This window comes from Akebia trifoliata, chromosome 2 (genome assembly GCF_017979445.1).
Source record: "Akebia trifoliata isolate Shusen 1 chromosome 2, ASM1797944v1, whole genome shotgun sequence".
In the NCBI taxonomy this organism is placed as follows: domain Eukaryota; kingdom Viridiplantae; phylum Streptophyta; class Magnoliopsida; order Ranunculales; family Lardizabalaceae; genus Akebia; species Akebia trifoliata.
In genome coordinates this window covers 24,533,728-24,547,685 of record NC_141376.1, presented here as the reverse complement: position 1 = coordinate 24,547,685, position 13,958 = coordinate 24,533,728, and the positions used below count along the sequence as shown (strand labels likewise).

General features: G+C 34.6%; 1 protein-coding gene and 1 pseudogene across 1 annotated transcript; both read left to right on the top strand.

Annotated features, from left to right (window-relative positions):
- Positions 1-443: 443 nt before the first annotated feature.
- On the top strand, positions 444-1,767 carry LOC147409956 (uncharacterized). The gene is made up of 5 exons (XM_086460072.1): positions 444-631; positions 744-851; positions 939-1,013; positions 1,087-1,323; positions 1,447-1,767. The coding sequence occupies exons 1-5, from the start codon at positions 554-556 to the stop codon at positions 1,543-1,545; spliced, it is 597 nt and encodes a 198-aa protein (XP_086316198.1). The 5' UTR covers positions 444-553; the 3' UTR covers positions 1,546-1,767.
- Positions 1,768-3,049: 1,282 nt separating this feature from the next.
- Positions 3,050-3,903, top strand: LOC147409955 (acid beta-fructofuranosidase 2, vacuolar pseudogene; annotated as a pseudogene).
- The last annotated feature ends 10,055 nt before the right edge of the window (positions 3,904-13,958 follow it).

Genomic DNA, 13,958 nt, shown 5'->3' with positions numbered 1-13,958 from the left:
CTCGACACCCTCGATTCCTACACGAGATAGTCATCAGAGTTCGTCGGCATCGGATCCACATTCATCATCTGATTCACGTATTCATGTGGAATTCAATGCTATGGGGCAATGCATTGGGGATAATTCGACAGACTTATCGACCAATATAGGCCGCTATGCGATGGCACACGTGCCACCTTTCTATTCTTCTTGGAGGAAGGTACCGACGGAGTTTCTTAAACTTATTTGGTGTCTTCTCCAGGTAGTTTAAATATTCTATTGATTAGTTGTAATAATGATGAATATTTTCATTATATTAGAATTGATTTATTTGTTCATATTTTGACAGTCACGTTACGATATTTCTGAGGACTACTAGAAGTTCTGCCTACAGAAAGCTGGTCATGCATGGAGAGATTGGAAATATCGATTGGGGAAGGAATATTGCAGAATTGGTAATACTGATACAGAGCGAAAATTGAATAAGCCCAAAAGTAGATGGATCAAACAGGATAATTGGGAGAAGTTTGTTGATTTAAAATCGACATCGACTGACCAAGAAAAATGTGATAAAATGAAAAAGCTTCGTAAGCAAAATAAAACTCCACACACAACCGGTAGAAAGGGTATAGCAAAAAAGGCAGAAGAAATTGTAAGTATTAATCTAATTATTAATTTACATACTCTGTTTCAAATGTTCATTAATTTGTATTGCTTTTAAGATTGTATGCATTTTTGATGTGGCACATTTTTTATCTAAACAGAAAAAATATAAGACGGATGGTCGGCATCCCACAAGAACAGAGCTTTTCATCGATAGTCATACGAGGAGTGATGGTAGTGCTCTCACTCCTGAGTTGGCCAAATCTCTCGTAAGTGATGTCATTTTTTTGGTCAAATTTTTTATTTTTATTTTTGAAAAAATTACTTATCATCGTAATGTTTTCATTATTTTATAGGGTCAATTAAACAATCTTATTAAAGAAGATCCTAGTTTTACCCATAAGGATATCGATCATGATCCTATTTCCATTGTATGTATGAATTAGATTATTTAATTTTAATTTTTTATTTACATACATTATATTAATCATAGTTTGTGCATAGGTGTTTGGGAAAGATGGAAAAGGCAGAATAAGAGGCATGGGGGGTAGAGTTTCAAAGACTTCATTACGTTATACAACTCAAAGTCGAAATTATACGGATAAGTTTGAAAGAGACATGGTTAACTTAACTCAACTAGTTCATACACTAATGAAAGATAAGAAGAAGAAAAAGAAGAACAAGAACAAGCACAAGAAGAAAAAATCATCTACATTTGAAGTTGGAGGTCCTTCTACTCAGGTAAGATGTAAAAACACTTTAACTTTAGAGATTCTTCATTTAATTTTTCATTAATATTTAATTCATATAAATGATGGATTTTAACTTACATATCTAATCATAAACAATAATTCTATTTTATAGGCAACATCAGATTCCACAATTCCTAATAGGCGAGGAGGTAAAGAACCAGTATCAGAATCATTACCATCATTGAATAATTGTAGGGTATGCTTATTGTGAACTTTAGAAGGAATGTGATCTACGCCAAAGGAGCACTAGTAGATCCTGAGAAGTCAGATATGGAATATTATTCAATCTGTATCGATGAGATCATTGACTCTTCGGCTAAGCTAATGGATAGAGATGGACTCCAAGGGACTTTACTTGATATTCTTTGTGGTGAGGTGATTAGATGGCCTAGGAGTCATTGTTGTGTATTTTGAGGGTTAAGTTAAGACAACGCTTGGGGTAAGAAGGTTTTTTACCTTTTGTTTGGTAACTTCATGGGTTAATTGTCAATGTTATTATTGTTATTTGCATTTGCTCACATGTTGGATCTAATGTTTGTCTACTTTAGGGAGTCATAGAGGCTATACAGATAAGGAGTTTGAAGCTCTTGACCAAAAGGAGGATGTCGAAGATGCTGAAAGAGAACTTAAGGAGGCAGAAAGAAAGGACTTCTAAATACAATTCTCGTACTCATTTTGGAGTAGTAGAAAAAATTTGATTGCCTTGCAATGGATGGGGTTAAAGTACTTGCGTCCGACTTCGAAAAGGAGGAAAAGGTAAATTTTGATGTGATTTATGTATTTGAAAGAGTGTATGCAATATGAATTGCAATAAAAGATGTATTTTTCGATGAATTTTTGTTTCTTTCTTGTTGTTGATAATAATTGTGACAACAGCACACTTGTGCTTGTTATAAATAATAGGGAACTAATTACAAAATGCACATGACCAATATAAACCTCAATACCTGACAACCTATGCAAAATTATAAAAAAATATTAATTTCTCACAATGAAATAAAACAAAAGAGACACTCAATATTATTTAGAATTATTATAAAACAATTGGTCCAAGGTGGCTGTTGGAGTATCTTGTGAACAGAACAAATAGTCAAAAATGTATTTGTTCATTGGAGTCTTGGCGTGGCTAACATTAGTAAACTCTCTCATTATCTGATTCTTTGTATCCTTTGTATCATTTCTGAAAATAACTTAGTTGGGTCATTTGCTGCAGATGTTTATGAGGTGTATATTACAGGTTATATGAAAAAATCACAAACCAGATGGATCATCTACGATTGATAAGACTCCCAGGTTATATGAAAAAATTAAGATTCTTTTGTTTTGTTAGAAAATAAGTGTTATTTAGTGTGTTTTTCTTGAAATTTGGACTAAAATGTGGTATTTCTTGCAGATCCTCCTTACACCTACTCATCTTGGCATAGTCATGGAAGTTGCTGCAGGTGGTGAGCTCTTTATGAGGATATGCAATGCTGGTAGATTCGGCGAGGACGAGGTAATTTCTAAAGCCATCCAATGGTTAATAGTACATAGTTTGCCAAGAAAGCCCACTTTCCCCATTATTTGATAAAAATTTAGAAGAGAAAAGAAAATTTCTTCTTCTAGAATGCTATGGCCTTGATGTGAACTTGAAAAATGTTGCAGGTCCATTTTTCTACAAGGGTTGGTACCACCTATTCTACCAGTACAACCCGAATGGGGCAATATGGGGAAACATAGTATAGGGACACGCGATATCGAAGAACCTGATTCACTGGTTTCACCTACCTTTGGCCATGGTATCCGATAATTGGTATGACATCAATGGTGTTTGGATTGGGTTGGCCACAACCCTACCCGATGGTTCTCTCGTAATGCTCTACACTGGATCAACCAATGAGTCCGTGCAAGTACAAAATGTGGCCTACCTTGCCGACCCATCTGACCTGCTTCTCGTAAAATGGGTCAAGTACTCGGGCAACCTGGTTCTAGTCCTACCACCTAGTATTGGAATCAAGAACTTCTGTGACCCAACCACAACGTGGCGATCACCGAAAGGAAATTGGAGGATCACAATTGGATCAAAGGTTAACACTACTGGTATATCACTTGTATACGAAACATCGGACTTCATCAACTACACACTCTTAGATGGGTTGCTACATGCAGTTCCTACTACGGGCATGTGGGAGTGTATCGACTTCTATCTTGTCTTGACAGCTGGGGAGGGTGGACTTGACACTTCGACCAATGGTCCTAGCATAAAGCATGTGCTCAAGGTTAGTCTTGAGGATGACAAACACGATTACTATGCACTTGGCACTTATGATCTTGAGAATGTTGTGTGGACACCAGATAATCCTGAGTTAGATGTTGGAATTGGAATGTCGTATGATTATGGCAAGTCCTATGTGTCAAAGACTTTTTATGATCAGAACAAGTAGATGAGGATTTTATGGGGTTGGATTGGGGAGACTGACAACGAGTATGTTGACATCGCCAAAGGATGGGCATCTGTTCAGGTAATATTGCCTTTCCTTTTAAATATGAAGATGACTACATATAGTATACACCAAAGGAGGTGGGTTGATGATGAGTGTCTCCAAACACTCAATTATACGCACATTTTCCGGATATTTATCTTGATTTTTGTACCTATTTCTCTATATTAAGATAATAATCATGATAAGCCTCAAACCACCACGTTGCATGTTAATTAGGCTTAATTATATATAAATAAATTCATTTACTAGATAAATCTAATTACGTGTGTTTCTTGTGCAGAAAATCAACAATTTGGAATCAAAATCTCAAGGCAAAAGCATTTGGGCCCACTTTGGAATGCCCTAACTTTGGAATGCCCTAATCCTTTGGAATGCCCTAATCCTTAACTCATATTCTCCTCTTTTGTCTTTTTGTGCAAAGAAAAGTGGAGGCTACTTTTAGACTCTTCTACACACATTTTTCTCTATAAATAGAGCCTTCATTTCTGGAGAAAGGGTCCCATCTTGGTTCTCTTATCCAAGACTCCTTTAATCTAAAGCTCTTTGCCTATTCTCTTATTTTTTGTATTTTCATTTTCTAGTTATTTTCTTTTGACTAATTAGTCTTGTAAGAAGTAGAAGAAGAAGAATTGTAATTTTCTCCATGAAATGAAGAAAAGTTCTTTCATCTCTTATCTTCCCTCTCTTGCAATGACATTAGGCTAAGTTCCCTCCATTGGAGAGTGGAAAAGCCTAGAGCAAGTTCTTGTGTTATTTTTAATTTCATGCCTTTCTTTTATTTAAAATGCTTATGAATTCTCTTTAAGTTTCTTGCACCTATTATTCTTAATATAGATACTTTATGCTTAGATTAGATCAAGATAAAGTATGCTTAAACTAGATAATTGGTAGTAGGAAGTTTTCAAAGAATTCTACTTTGTTTATGTTCCCTTATTTCATTTCATTTGCAAAACTTTCCGATCTAAGGAGCTAACACCAAGCCCTTACGATTGAGTTACAAAAAGGCTTGAAACTAAGAATTGCTCATCAACATGTTCTAGGTAGATCCACCTCTAATGGTGTTTTAATTTCATAAGTTTACTTGCTTTTAATTTCATTTACTTTAGTCTCTTTTCTAGTAATTTTACATTTTCTTATAAGTTCAAAAATACAAAGAAAAACAGTTTTAATTCCTTTCAGTTAATTTGAATTTTATCTTCTTAGCTTAACTCTATTCCTCCTTTCTCTTGGGTTCGTTCCCCTATTTGCCCCACAAGTAAGGTAAACGTAAGATTATTATTAACTCCGGTGAGAAGAACAACGATAGTCTCATCAGTTGATACCCCACTCGACGATGTGCCACATAGGATTGGGGCTTCAACCCTCCTCCCTGGGTATATTACTTATATAACTAATAAAAAATACAGCAAGATTTACATGGTTGGGGCAGCTCCTCTCCTACGTCCATGGATGATGTCAGAGTTTCATATCCTTGAGAAATACATTACAACTCAAGATTTCTCCCAATACCTTTCTCAAACCTTCAAAACCCTAAATCTGAATTACGCTTTTGAGTATCACTCTCTTGAAACCAAAAATACTATATTTCTCCCTGTTCGTAAATCTAATCTGGCAATGGGGTGGGTTGGGGGGTTGATCCTAATTTCATGAAGTTTATAAGGGGATAAATGAAGATAAAAAACCCTTTATAAGGGGATATGATCTGAGTTTATAAACTTTGCAACTTATGGCAGCATATACTTAGTGCCCAACACTCGATTCCAGACTATGTGCGAGTATCGATGGAATGTAAACATCTTTTATCTTGTATATTCATGGCTAACCCAGAGAAGGTACTCATGTTCTAACCTTATTAAATACAAGTTACCATTCAACTTTAATCTTAATTTGATCTATGTTGATTTCTTTGCAGAGGATAACTATTTCTGAAATTGAAAGCCATCCATGGTTTTTGAAGAGCTTGCCATTAGAGTTGACGGGAGAGAGTGATAATTTTCAGATCGATAATGAGTAGGTGAAGGCAGGTTGAATTTTAAGCTTTCCTACCAAAGATGACCCAGTCTTAGTAATTGCAATCATATGTAAGCACCTCTGAAATGCAAATAGAACTCCAGAATAACCCCCTTAAAAAGTTAATTGCAATTATAATAATAATATTATATTAATATTTTTCCTTTTCACATTATACTATTACATTGTTCCTCCTTTTCTAGTTCACTGATTAATAGCTCCATCATCTTCTTATACATTGGCGTATAGTAATCATTAATCATAAATACCCATGCTTTCTACATTTTTAGCTTCTACGTACTCCTATCATATATATGTGGTTGGATATATAGATTTTTATTTTTATTTTTTCTTTGAAACAATCTTGTTTTTGGAGGGAGGATTAAGCTAATTAGCTATGCATGGTTCTTTTATGAATAGAGGAACGCTGCAACCATGACACAACAAATGGTGGATCTATTCAACGTGTTTAGGATCATCCATTTTGGAACTTCTGGTAATGGGGACAGCTCCTTATCCATCGGAGACGTCGTTATCCCTAGGAAATTTATTCACACAGGCCTATGGGATTGGCTGGTCTATTTAATTATTGAAATTTTAATATTTATTAATCTCTCCTCATCCTCTCGTCCTGATTTGGTGTTAATGCTCACAAAGTTTATATTTACGCTTTACAGAATTATGGGACACCTTCCGCTGCCATTGGCAAGTTAATGCTTCTCTGTTATTTACGTGATCATCAACATTGGACGTGGCCCACACATTGACTAAAGAAACAAGTCCTATGAAGTATGCTAATGAAACATCTGATGATAGTGATGATGAGTTCCTCAAGCAATACAAGCTAAAAGATATCTATGACCTAACTCCTCTCCAACGGGCGGCCATTAAAGAGAGTGTGAACGACTTGCGTAGAATTCTTTTGGCTTGTCTGGTAGCTGTTCTGGATGTAACAACTTGGGGAGACAGTGCATTTTGAAGTTTGTGCCATCACTGTCAATGTGGTTGGGGACATATGCAAGGCATTGGAGGAGGTGTTACCTTACTGTGATGGCATAATGACACAGCTCCCCAAGGACTTGTCAGTTGCATCAATCTGTGAAGCCGCCCATCTTCTCGGTCTGTGAAGCTGCCCATATGCGCATCTTCTCGTGCTTTGGTGATATTGCAAAGTGCGGTAGAGCTATCTACCCATGTAGCGGGTGCTAATGCCGTATGCACCTCACCATCTTCTAAGAAATGGAATATTGAAAGTGGGATTTTTTTCTCAGATTTCATTACATTAATGTATATGAACATGATCTCAGGAATTCTTCCAACATGTGATTTATAACTTTGACTTATATAAGTAAATTTTTTTTTTTAAATCTTATTATTCTTCAATATGAGAGTGGATGGGATGGGATGTGAATGTCGATGTGGATGGGATATGAATATGAATGTGTGATTTTTTTGCAGGTATAAGTTGAAGACAAAAACATTTGGGCATGAAAAAATGAGTCCAATATGATATGGTGTTTAAAATAATTCAACGGTCTTATTCCGTCGATAATATGGTATAATTACAGATTCGACGGTCTATAACCGTCAAAAATAATTTATTCGACGGCCTATAGCTATCGAATATTAATATAATCGACGGTCTTAAACCGTCGATTATTTATAAAATTCTATGGTTTTGAGCCGTCGAATATTTTTTCAACAAGCCCTAATTCGATGGTCCAATTCGACAGTCAAGACTGTCGAATTGATCCATAATTCGACGGTTTTGGGCCGTCGATATTTGGGTATTTTCACATAGTGGAAGTCCATAAAAAAATCAGGCAACACTCAAATCTAGGCAGAAGATACTTCAACTTGGAGATCATGAATAGATCCAATGATGGAGGAATAACAAAAAACTCATACAAGGACACTCTCCGCCAGTACTGAGGAAACCGTCATAATCCGCTAGGTAATTATTTTTTTATTTCTTTTTTATTAATTCTAGGTTATTTTGCAATGCAGTGTTATTTGGAAAAAAGTAGAGACCGACATTTGTTGGGCGGGGTTGGTGCCTAACACCTTCCAACCCCGTAACGTGATCCCCAGACTTAGTTTCTTTTTTGTAGATTGGTTGTTTTTATCCATCTCAAGTCGATACTCGATTCCTAGATCGTAATAACTAGGTGGCGACTTCCAAACCTCAAAATTAAAAAATGGATCCACACACCCCACAGATTGAGGGCGTTTTCACAAGGGAACCATACAAATTTTGCAATTTCAGTCCTTACAGATCCCGGCATTGACCTTTTAAGATAATCTTTTAAATTATGATCTAGATGTCGCATACAATAATCATGATTGCATTTGAGAGCACGTTTGCAATTACATTCTTTAAACCCTTATCATGATTTGAAATAATAGTCAATTTTTATGACTCAGACATTACAAATTTCAATTGCATAAAAAATCACGTCCAATCATTCTCGTTTCCTACAACAACATAAGCAACTAGAAGTAAATGATTGCCCTCATCAATACCTGTAACAATTAGTAAACATCCCTTGGTATTAGAGGTCAAATAGGTTCCATCCAAGAAGAGGAGGGGTAATATTACAATGCTCCCAGGGTTTGTCTCTTTTACCTTTTCATAATAACAAGGTAAAAAGTTATATGCATCCTTGTAATTTTCATGCAATTTATTCATTGTAATCTCTTTTACTCTCCAATATTTGATGTACTATGAAAGAATCCCATAATCTCTCCTTATGTCCTTGAACATGTCACATGCTTTATATTATTGATTGCCTTTCAATTTGTTTATTACTAATTTCTTAGTTACTTGAGGGTAATCTGTCTTAGAAGCAATTCCACCACCATATGTATGTTGATTTGTAATTGTTTTTATCGTGAACTTTGGATTAACTAGAAATCTTGATGCATGCGACCTCCATGGACACCCATCGACTTTGTACTTTGAAGTTACCCAAACTGAGTTATTTTTTATGAAAGTCATAACAAAATTGTGAGTTAGCGTGTATTGCTTCAACGCATTACGGAATTCTTCTCTATCACTAAATTCTTGTCCTACACTAAGAATATTGTGCTCCTAAATTTTGACAACAAAAGTAAGACCAATCGGTTATTTTCTAATGGTGGTTGTTGCTGACTATCAATGGCTTCCTCACTTTCCATTAAAGTCACAGATGATGTAGCTTTTGAACTTTGAGTTGGAATCCTAGAGGTAGATATGGTTAACATGTATATATACATAGTTCTTGTTGATCGATATAAATGAATCAAAGAAGACAAAACTCTATCCGTTGAAAGATTGATTAAAATTCTATTGTTGTCAGACATGGAGTACTTCAAAGAAATATCTTCCTTTGATATATTTGTGATTTTAGCCACTCTTTCTTAAAATGACGAGAATGTATCATTGCGATGTATGTAATTTAATTTTGAACAACCCTCAGCCTCAATGTAAGTCATGGAACCATCTTCCTCGTTCACCAAAAAATTATCACTATATCTCAAAATAATATATAAACTCTCTTTAGAAATGATGTTATGATTCATGTTAAAAATTATTATTATTTTTAAATAGAAATAAATCATGCAATTTTAAAATTAACATCGAGACCTCAAATACTGTCAAGTTCAACAATTTTAATATTAATTTGCATCGAGAAAAAACACAATTTAATCAAAATATTGAAAATGGAAACATAGCTTCTATGTAACTTAAGTAGGAAAACATAACTTAATCTGAATCATTTTCATCAGTCATATTGTATGGCAAACCTAGATTATTATTATTGATAAATTCTTCTCATTCTTCTTTAATAAATTCAGGAAAGTCACTCAATCTGTCATGTCGTATAATACAAAGACGCGTTCATGCATTTTTCCTTTATCTGTGTTCAAGAGCTTGATCAAATGTAGATGGTGTATTCTTCGAGTACATATTTGCTCTCTGTCGAAGAATTTTTTCCCTGATTTGACACATTTCTATCTTAAGATATTCAGTTTCATTGACTTACCAACGCCATTGTTTATTTCTTTCACTGAAATAATCTTCAGTCAACTCTATAGTTTGAAGATGTTTGATTATATCATCACGAGATGCTTCGTCTAAGTTATTCATGTCGTAGCATGAGTTTCCTGAGTATTTATAGGATGGACTATCATCATAATTTGTCAATTTTGTTTCTTCATCAAATTCATCATGAGTAATGATAATTGGAGATTTTCTACCAAACATCATCGATAATGATTTTTTTTTATAGAAGAATATGATTATGACTTGAGATGTAAAATTCAATGGATTGTATTCTATAGGTATATATAGGCGCTCAAGTAATGTGGATCTGGCCGTTTACTAGATCTTTTATAAATTGTCATGTCTTGAAACAAATAAGTAGATGTAATTGAACACATGAGGTGAATTGTCATTTCATTAAAAAGTTAAAGTGTGATGTGATCATTTATTGAAGGTTTCGTGGCAAAAAAAATCTATATTAATCATTGTAGATGTGTGAGTTGAGAATGAAGGGGGTTTTTATAGGATTTGGGAGTTATTTTTAGGGGTAGAGTTGGGTGAAATGATGAGGAATGATAGAATGGTGTGGGGTTTAAGAGAGAGGTGGGGGTAAATTAAAGGGGATTGAAGGGTACTTATGTAAGAGGGTTAAATGGGTTATTTGTAACCCAAATGAGTTGGATCTTTCAACCCAGTTGGGTTGAGTGTTACGTGAAGGAGAATGAGTGGTAAGAATGGGGGTGTAAGAGAGTGATATATGGATTGAGTGTTTGGTGAGGTAAAAGAGAGTGGTGTTGGATTTGGGAGAATGGGGGGTGTAAGAGGTGGTTGATTAGATTTTTGGGAGGGAGAAGGAGATGATACCATTGTCGAAATAGGTGAAAATTAGGGGTTTAGAAGAGTTGATTGGAGAGGATAAGTGATTGATTTGAGAGAAGGGGTATGGATTTGGATTGTAAATGTGGGTTTTGTAGGGAATGATGAGGGTAGATTAGGGGGAGGTATGGGTTGGAAGTATGGGTAGATAGATTTTTTTATAAAAAAGGTGATGGGTTGATGTGGGTAGATGATATTTAGAGAAAAGGTGATGAGATAGGTAGGGGACGAAAGAGGTGAGTTGGGGTGAAGTGAGATGTGTCCCACCTTGATGATCATGTTGATTGGTTGTGATGTTGGGTTAGGTTCAGTTGGGTTTGGGCATGTATAGTGTTGGGTTAAAAAATGGTTGGGCTTTAAGATGTAGTTTGGATTTGGGTATAGTAATGGATAAGGTTAATTTGAATAGGCTTAGGTGATGGGTTTAGGTTTGGTTGGGTTGAAGAGTGTAGAATAAGAATGGGTTTGGACTTATATTGGGTTGAGTTTAGGAGTGTAGAAGCGTGGTGAGTTTGGGTCCATGGGCCACATGAGTAGGCTTGGGCAATTTATTGAAAGAGAATAGGACTTTTGAAGGGCCTAGTCCAATTTTTATTATTTTTGGGCATTCTATGTAAAATCCCAAGTTTTGATGCGTATCTCGAGGAAAGTAGATCGTGAAATATTAAGAAAATTCTGAAAGTGGGAATTAGGATGAAACTTTAGAATGTTTCTGATTATTTTTAATAAAATTTGACCTCACTGTTGGATTCAAAATGATCGAAAAATATATTTTAGTCTATAAGCATGCTCAAATGCAAGTCCGAAGAGAAAAGTTGTAAAATCCTCAATTTTCGAGTCGAACCAGGCCAAAATAATAACTTTTTGCTAGAGCAAGAATTTTTTAAATTCTATCATACTACTGAATTCTTAACAAAAAATTATAAAAAATGGACTATTTACTTATCAGTTTTGGAGCCCAAAAAGTCGAAATATCATTATAAATGAAAACGACATCAATTTTAGAGTCCCATCGGGCCAAAAAAGTAATTTTTTGTTAGAGATATAATTTGTAAAATTTGACCATACCATTAGATCCAAAACAAAAAATTAAATTAAATAAAGTATTCATTCGTCACTTTTGGAGTCCGAACGGTCAAGTTATCGTCAAACAAAACAATAAGTAAAATACCGATTTCGTCTAAAAAATTTATATAAATAAATTTTTAAATTTTTTTACTATTCATCGTCATTCCAACTCGTCCAAAACTAGCTACGATTTTTTTTTTAAATTAGGTTTTTTTCAAATCTTCAAACTTCGATTTGTCACAAACGGAAAAATCGTCCATAGCCTCGTTCTCTACAAAATCCACCCAATTTCCTTTTGTTTTCTCTTCTTTTTCACCATGTATCATAAAAAATTAGCCATATGTGATATGAGGGTTTCGAAACTTCAACCCTAGATTTCGTCTGTTTTGAGGTCAAACCATCCTCCGTCGTAGAAGGGAGAAATGACGACGACATCGAAATCTTTGAAACCACCAAGTTGAATTTAAAAATCAACCACCTAGAAATTCGATTCATCTCAATTTTCGTGTCGATCGTCTCAATTTTCGCATACGAGCTTCAATTCTTTCACATAAAGACTATAAGGAACTCTCAATTTCTATTAGTAATCGTAGATTGTGAAAATTACATTTAGGATTTCATCAAAAATTTGTAATGTGTTTCTAAAATATAGAATTCAATTGGTTATTCCAAATTCACGTCAGAACTTGCATATTTGATAGGTTTAATTGTATTTTATAACAAATTATACGTGGGTAGGATATTTCATCGAGTTTTGTGTTAGTCAGTTGGGTTCTGTGCAATACTCGGACCCCATGTTGAGATAAATTTTTTAATTTTTCAATTTAATTGATAAAAAAATAAATTTTAAGACTTGAAAAATGTTTTAATAATCAATGAACTCATATTGAGTTGATGAATGTCGAAAAATGAATATCGTATTCGAAAAATTGAAAATTGTAAAAATCGAAAAAAAGAAAAAAAAATGTATGAAACGGTAAAATGTCAGAGTCACATCCGAGGAGTGACGTTTGCATTTTACATTGTGATGCTATGTGTGGGTTGATAAATGGATATCCAGAAATAATGATATTGGTTGCATGTTTATTTACTTTCTGTTAGCGCGAGGCACTAATTACTTTTCTGTTATGTTATTTATTTTAGGCCGCTTGGCCATAGTCGGATGGTAGGAAATTGGATATCCATTGTCAACCTCTATGATGTTAATTTCTTATTTGTTTTTAAAGGAAATTTCTTAATTGTTTTCAAAGAAAAACAAATATATAAAGAGTTTGCGAGTACCTAAAAGGATAGTCTGTCATATCATCCGAAGTGATATACTATCTTGAGATGTACGGTAGGGATAACCAAACTCATACGTGGTATGGGACGCGTATGAGAGTGAAGTCACAATTGGAATCTGGGTTTATTCTTCTCTATCTGTACTAGTGAACTTGTAATGTAAAGGTGGTCGTATACGAATAGATTGTATATTTGGTAATCACATACACGCCTGATAGGCATAGACGAAGATGATTAGTCAGTGATCACTAATAATCTATAATAGTTGAATGTTCTGACACATTGAAAAGAAATCTATTGTTTATCATCACGTCAAACGGTTAGCTTGAACCGGATAACTGGTTAACCAAGCGTGGTAAGTACAGTAACCAGTCACAAAATCAGGAACTAAAAGTCAGTAAGGAATTGTAACATCATGTCCCGACTGGGAGTAATCCAGTCGTGAATCCTAACTCTCTAATTCCACTACTCTACCATTGTGTATTATATATATCTGTTGCCTTATTTTAATATACAAAATGAAATGCATGTTTAATGTTTCCATTTAGTCAATTAGATTTATATAAAAATAAAATGTTATAGTGAGTACTGTTAATAATGTAATGTGAGTTTTAAAATGTTTAGTTGCTCATCCCTAGCTATATATACCAGTTAATCATAGTTTTTTCTCTAAAATTTTGTATATGTTAAAATGATTCAGTATACTTATTCGTTTATGTTAGGAGAGGTTATTGGCAGAAATTATTTATTTCCCTACTAGGTAACCATTGTTACTCACCATTTCCTTCCTATTTTTTTTAGTTTTAGTGCCTGTAGTTGACGAGACGAGACGAGCATAGAACCAGCAAGTGGGGACCATCTGGTGGGTCAGATAGACGATAA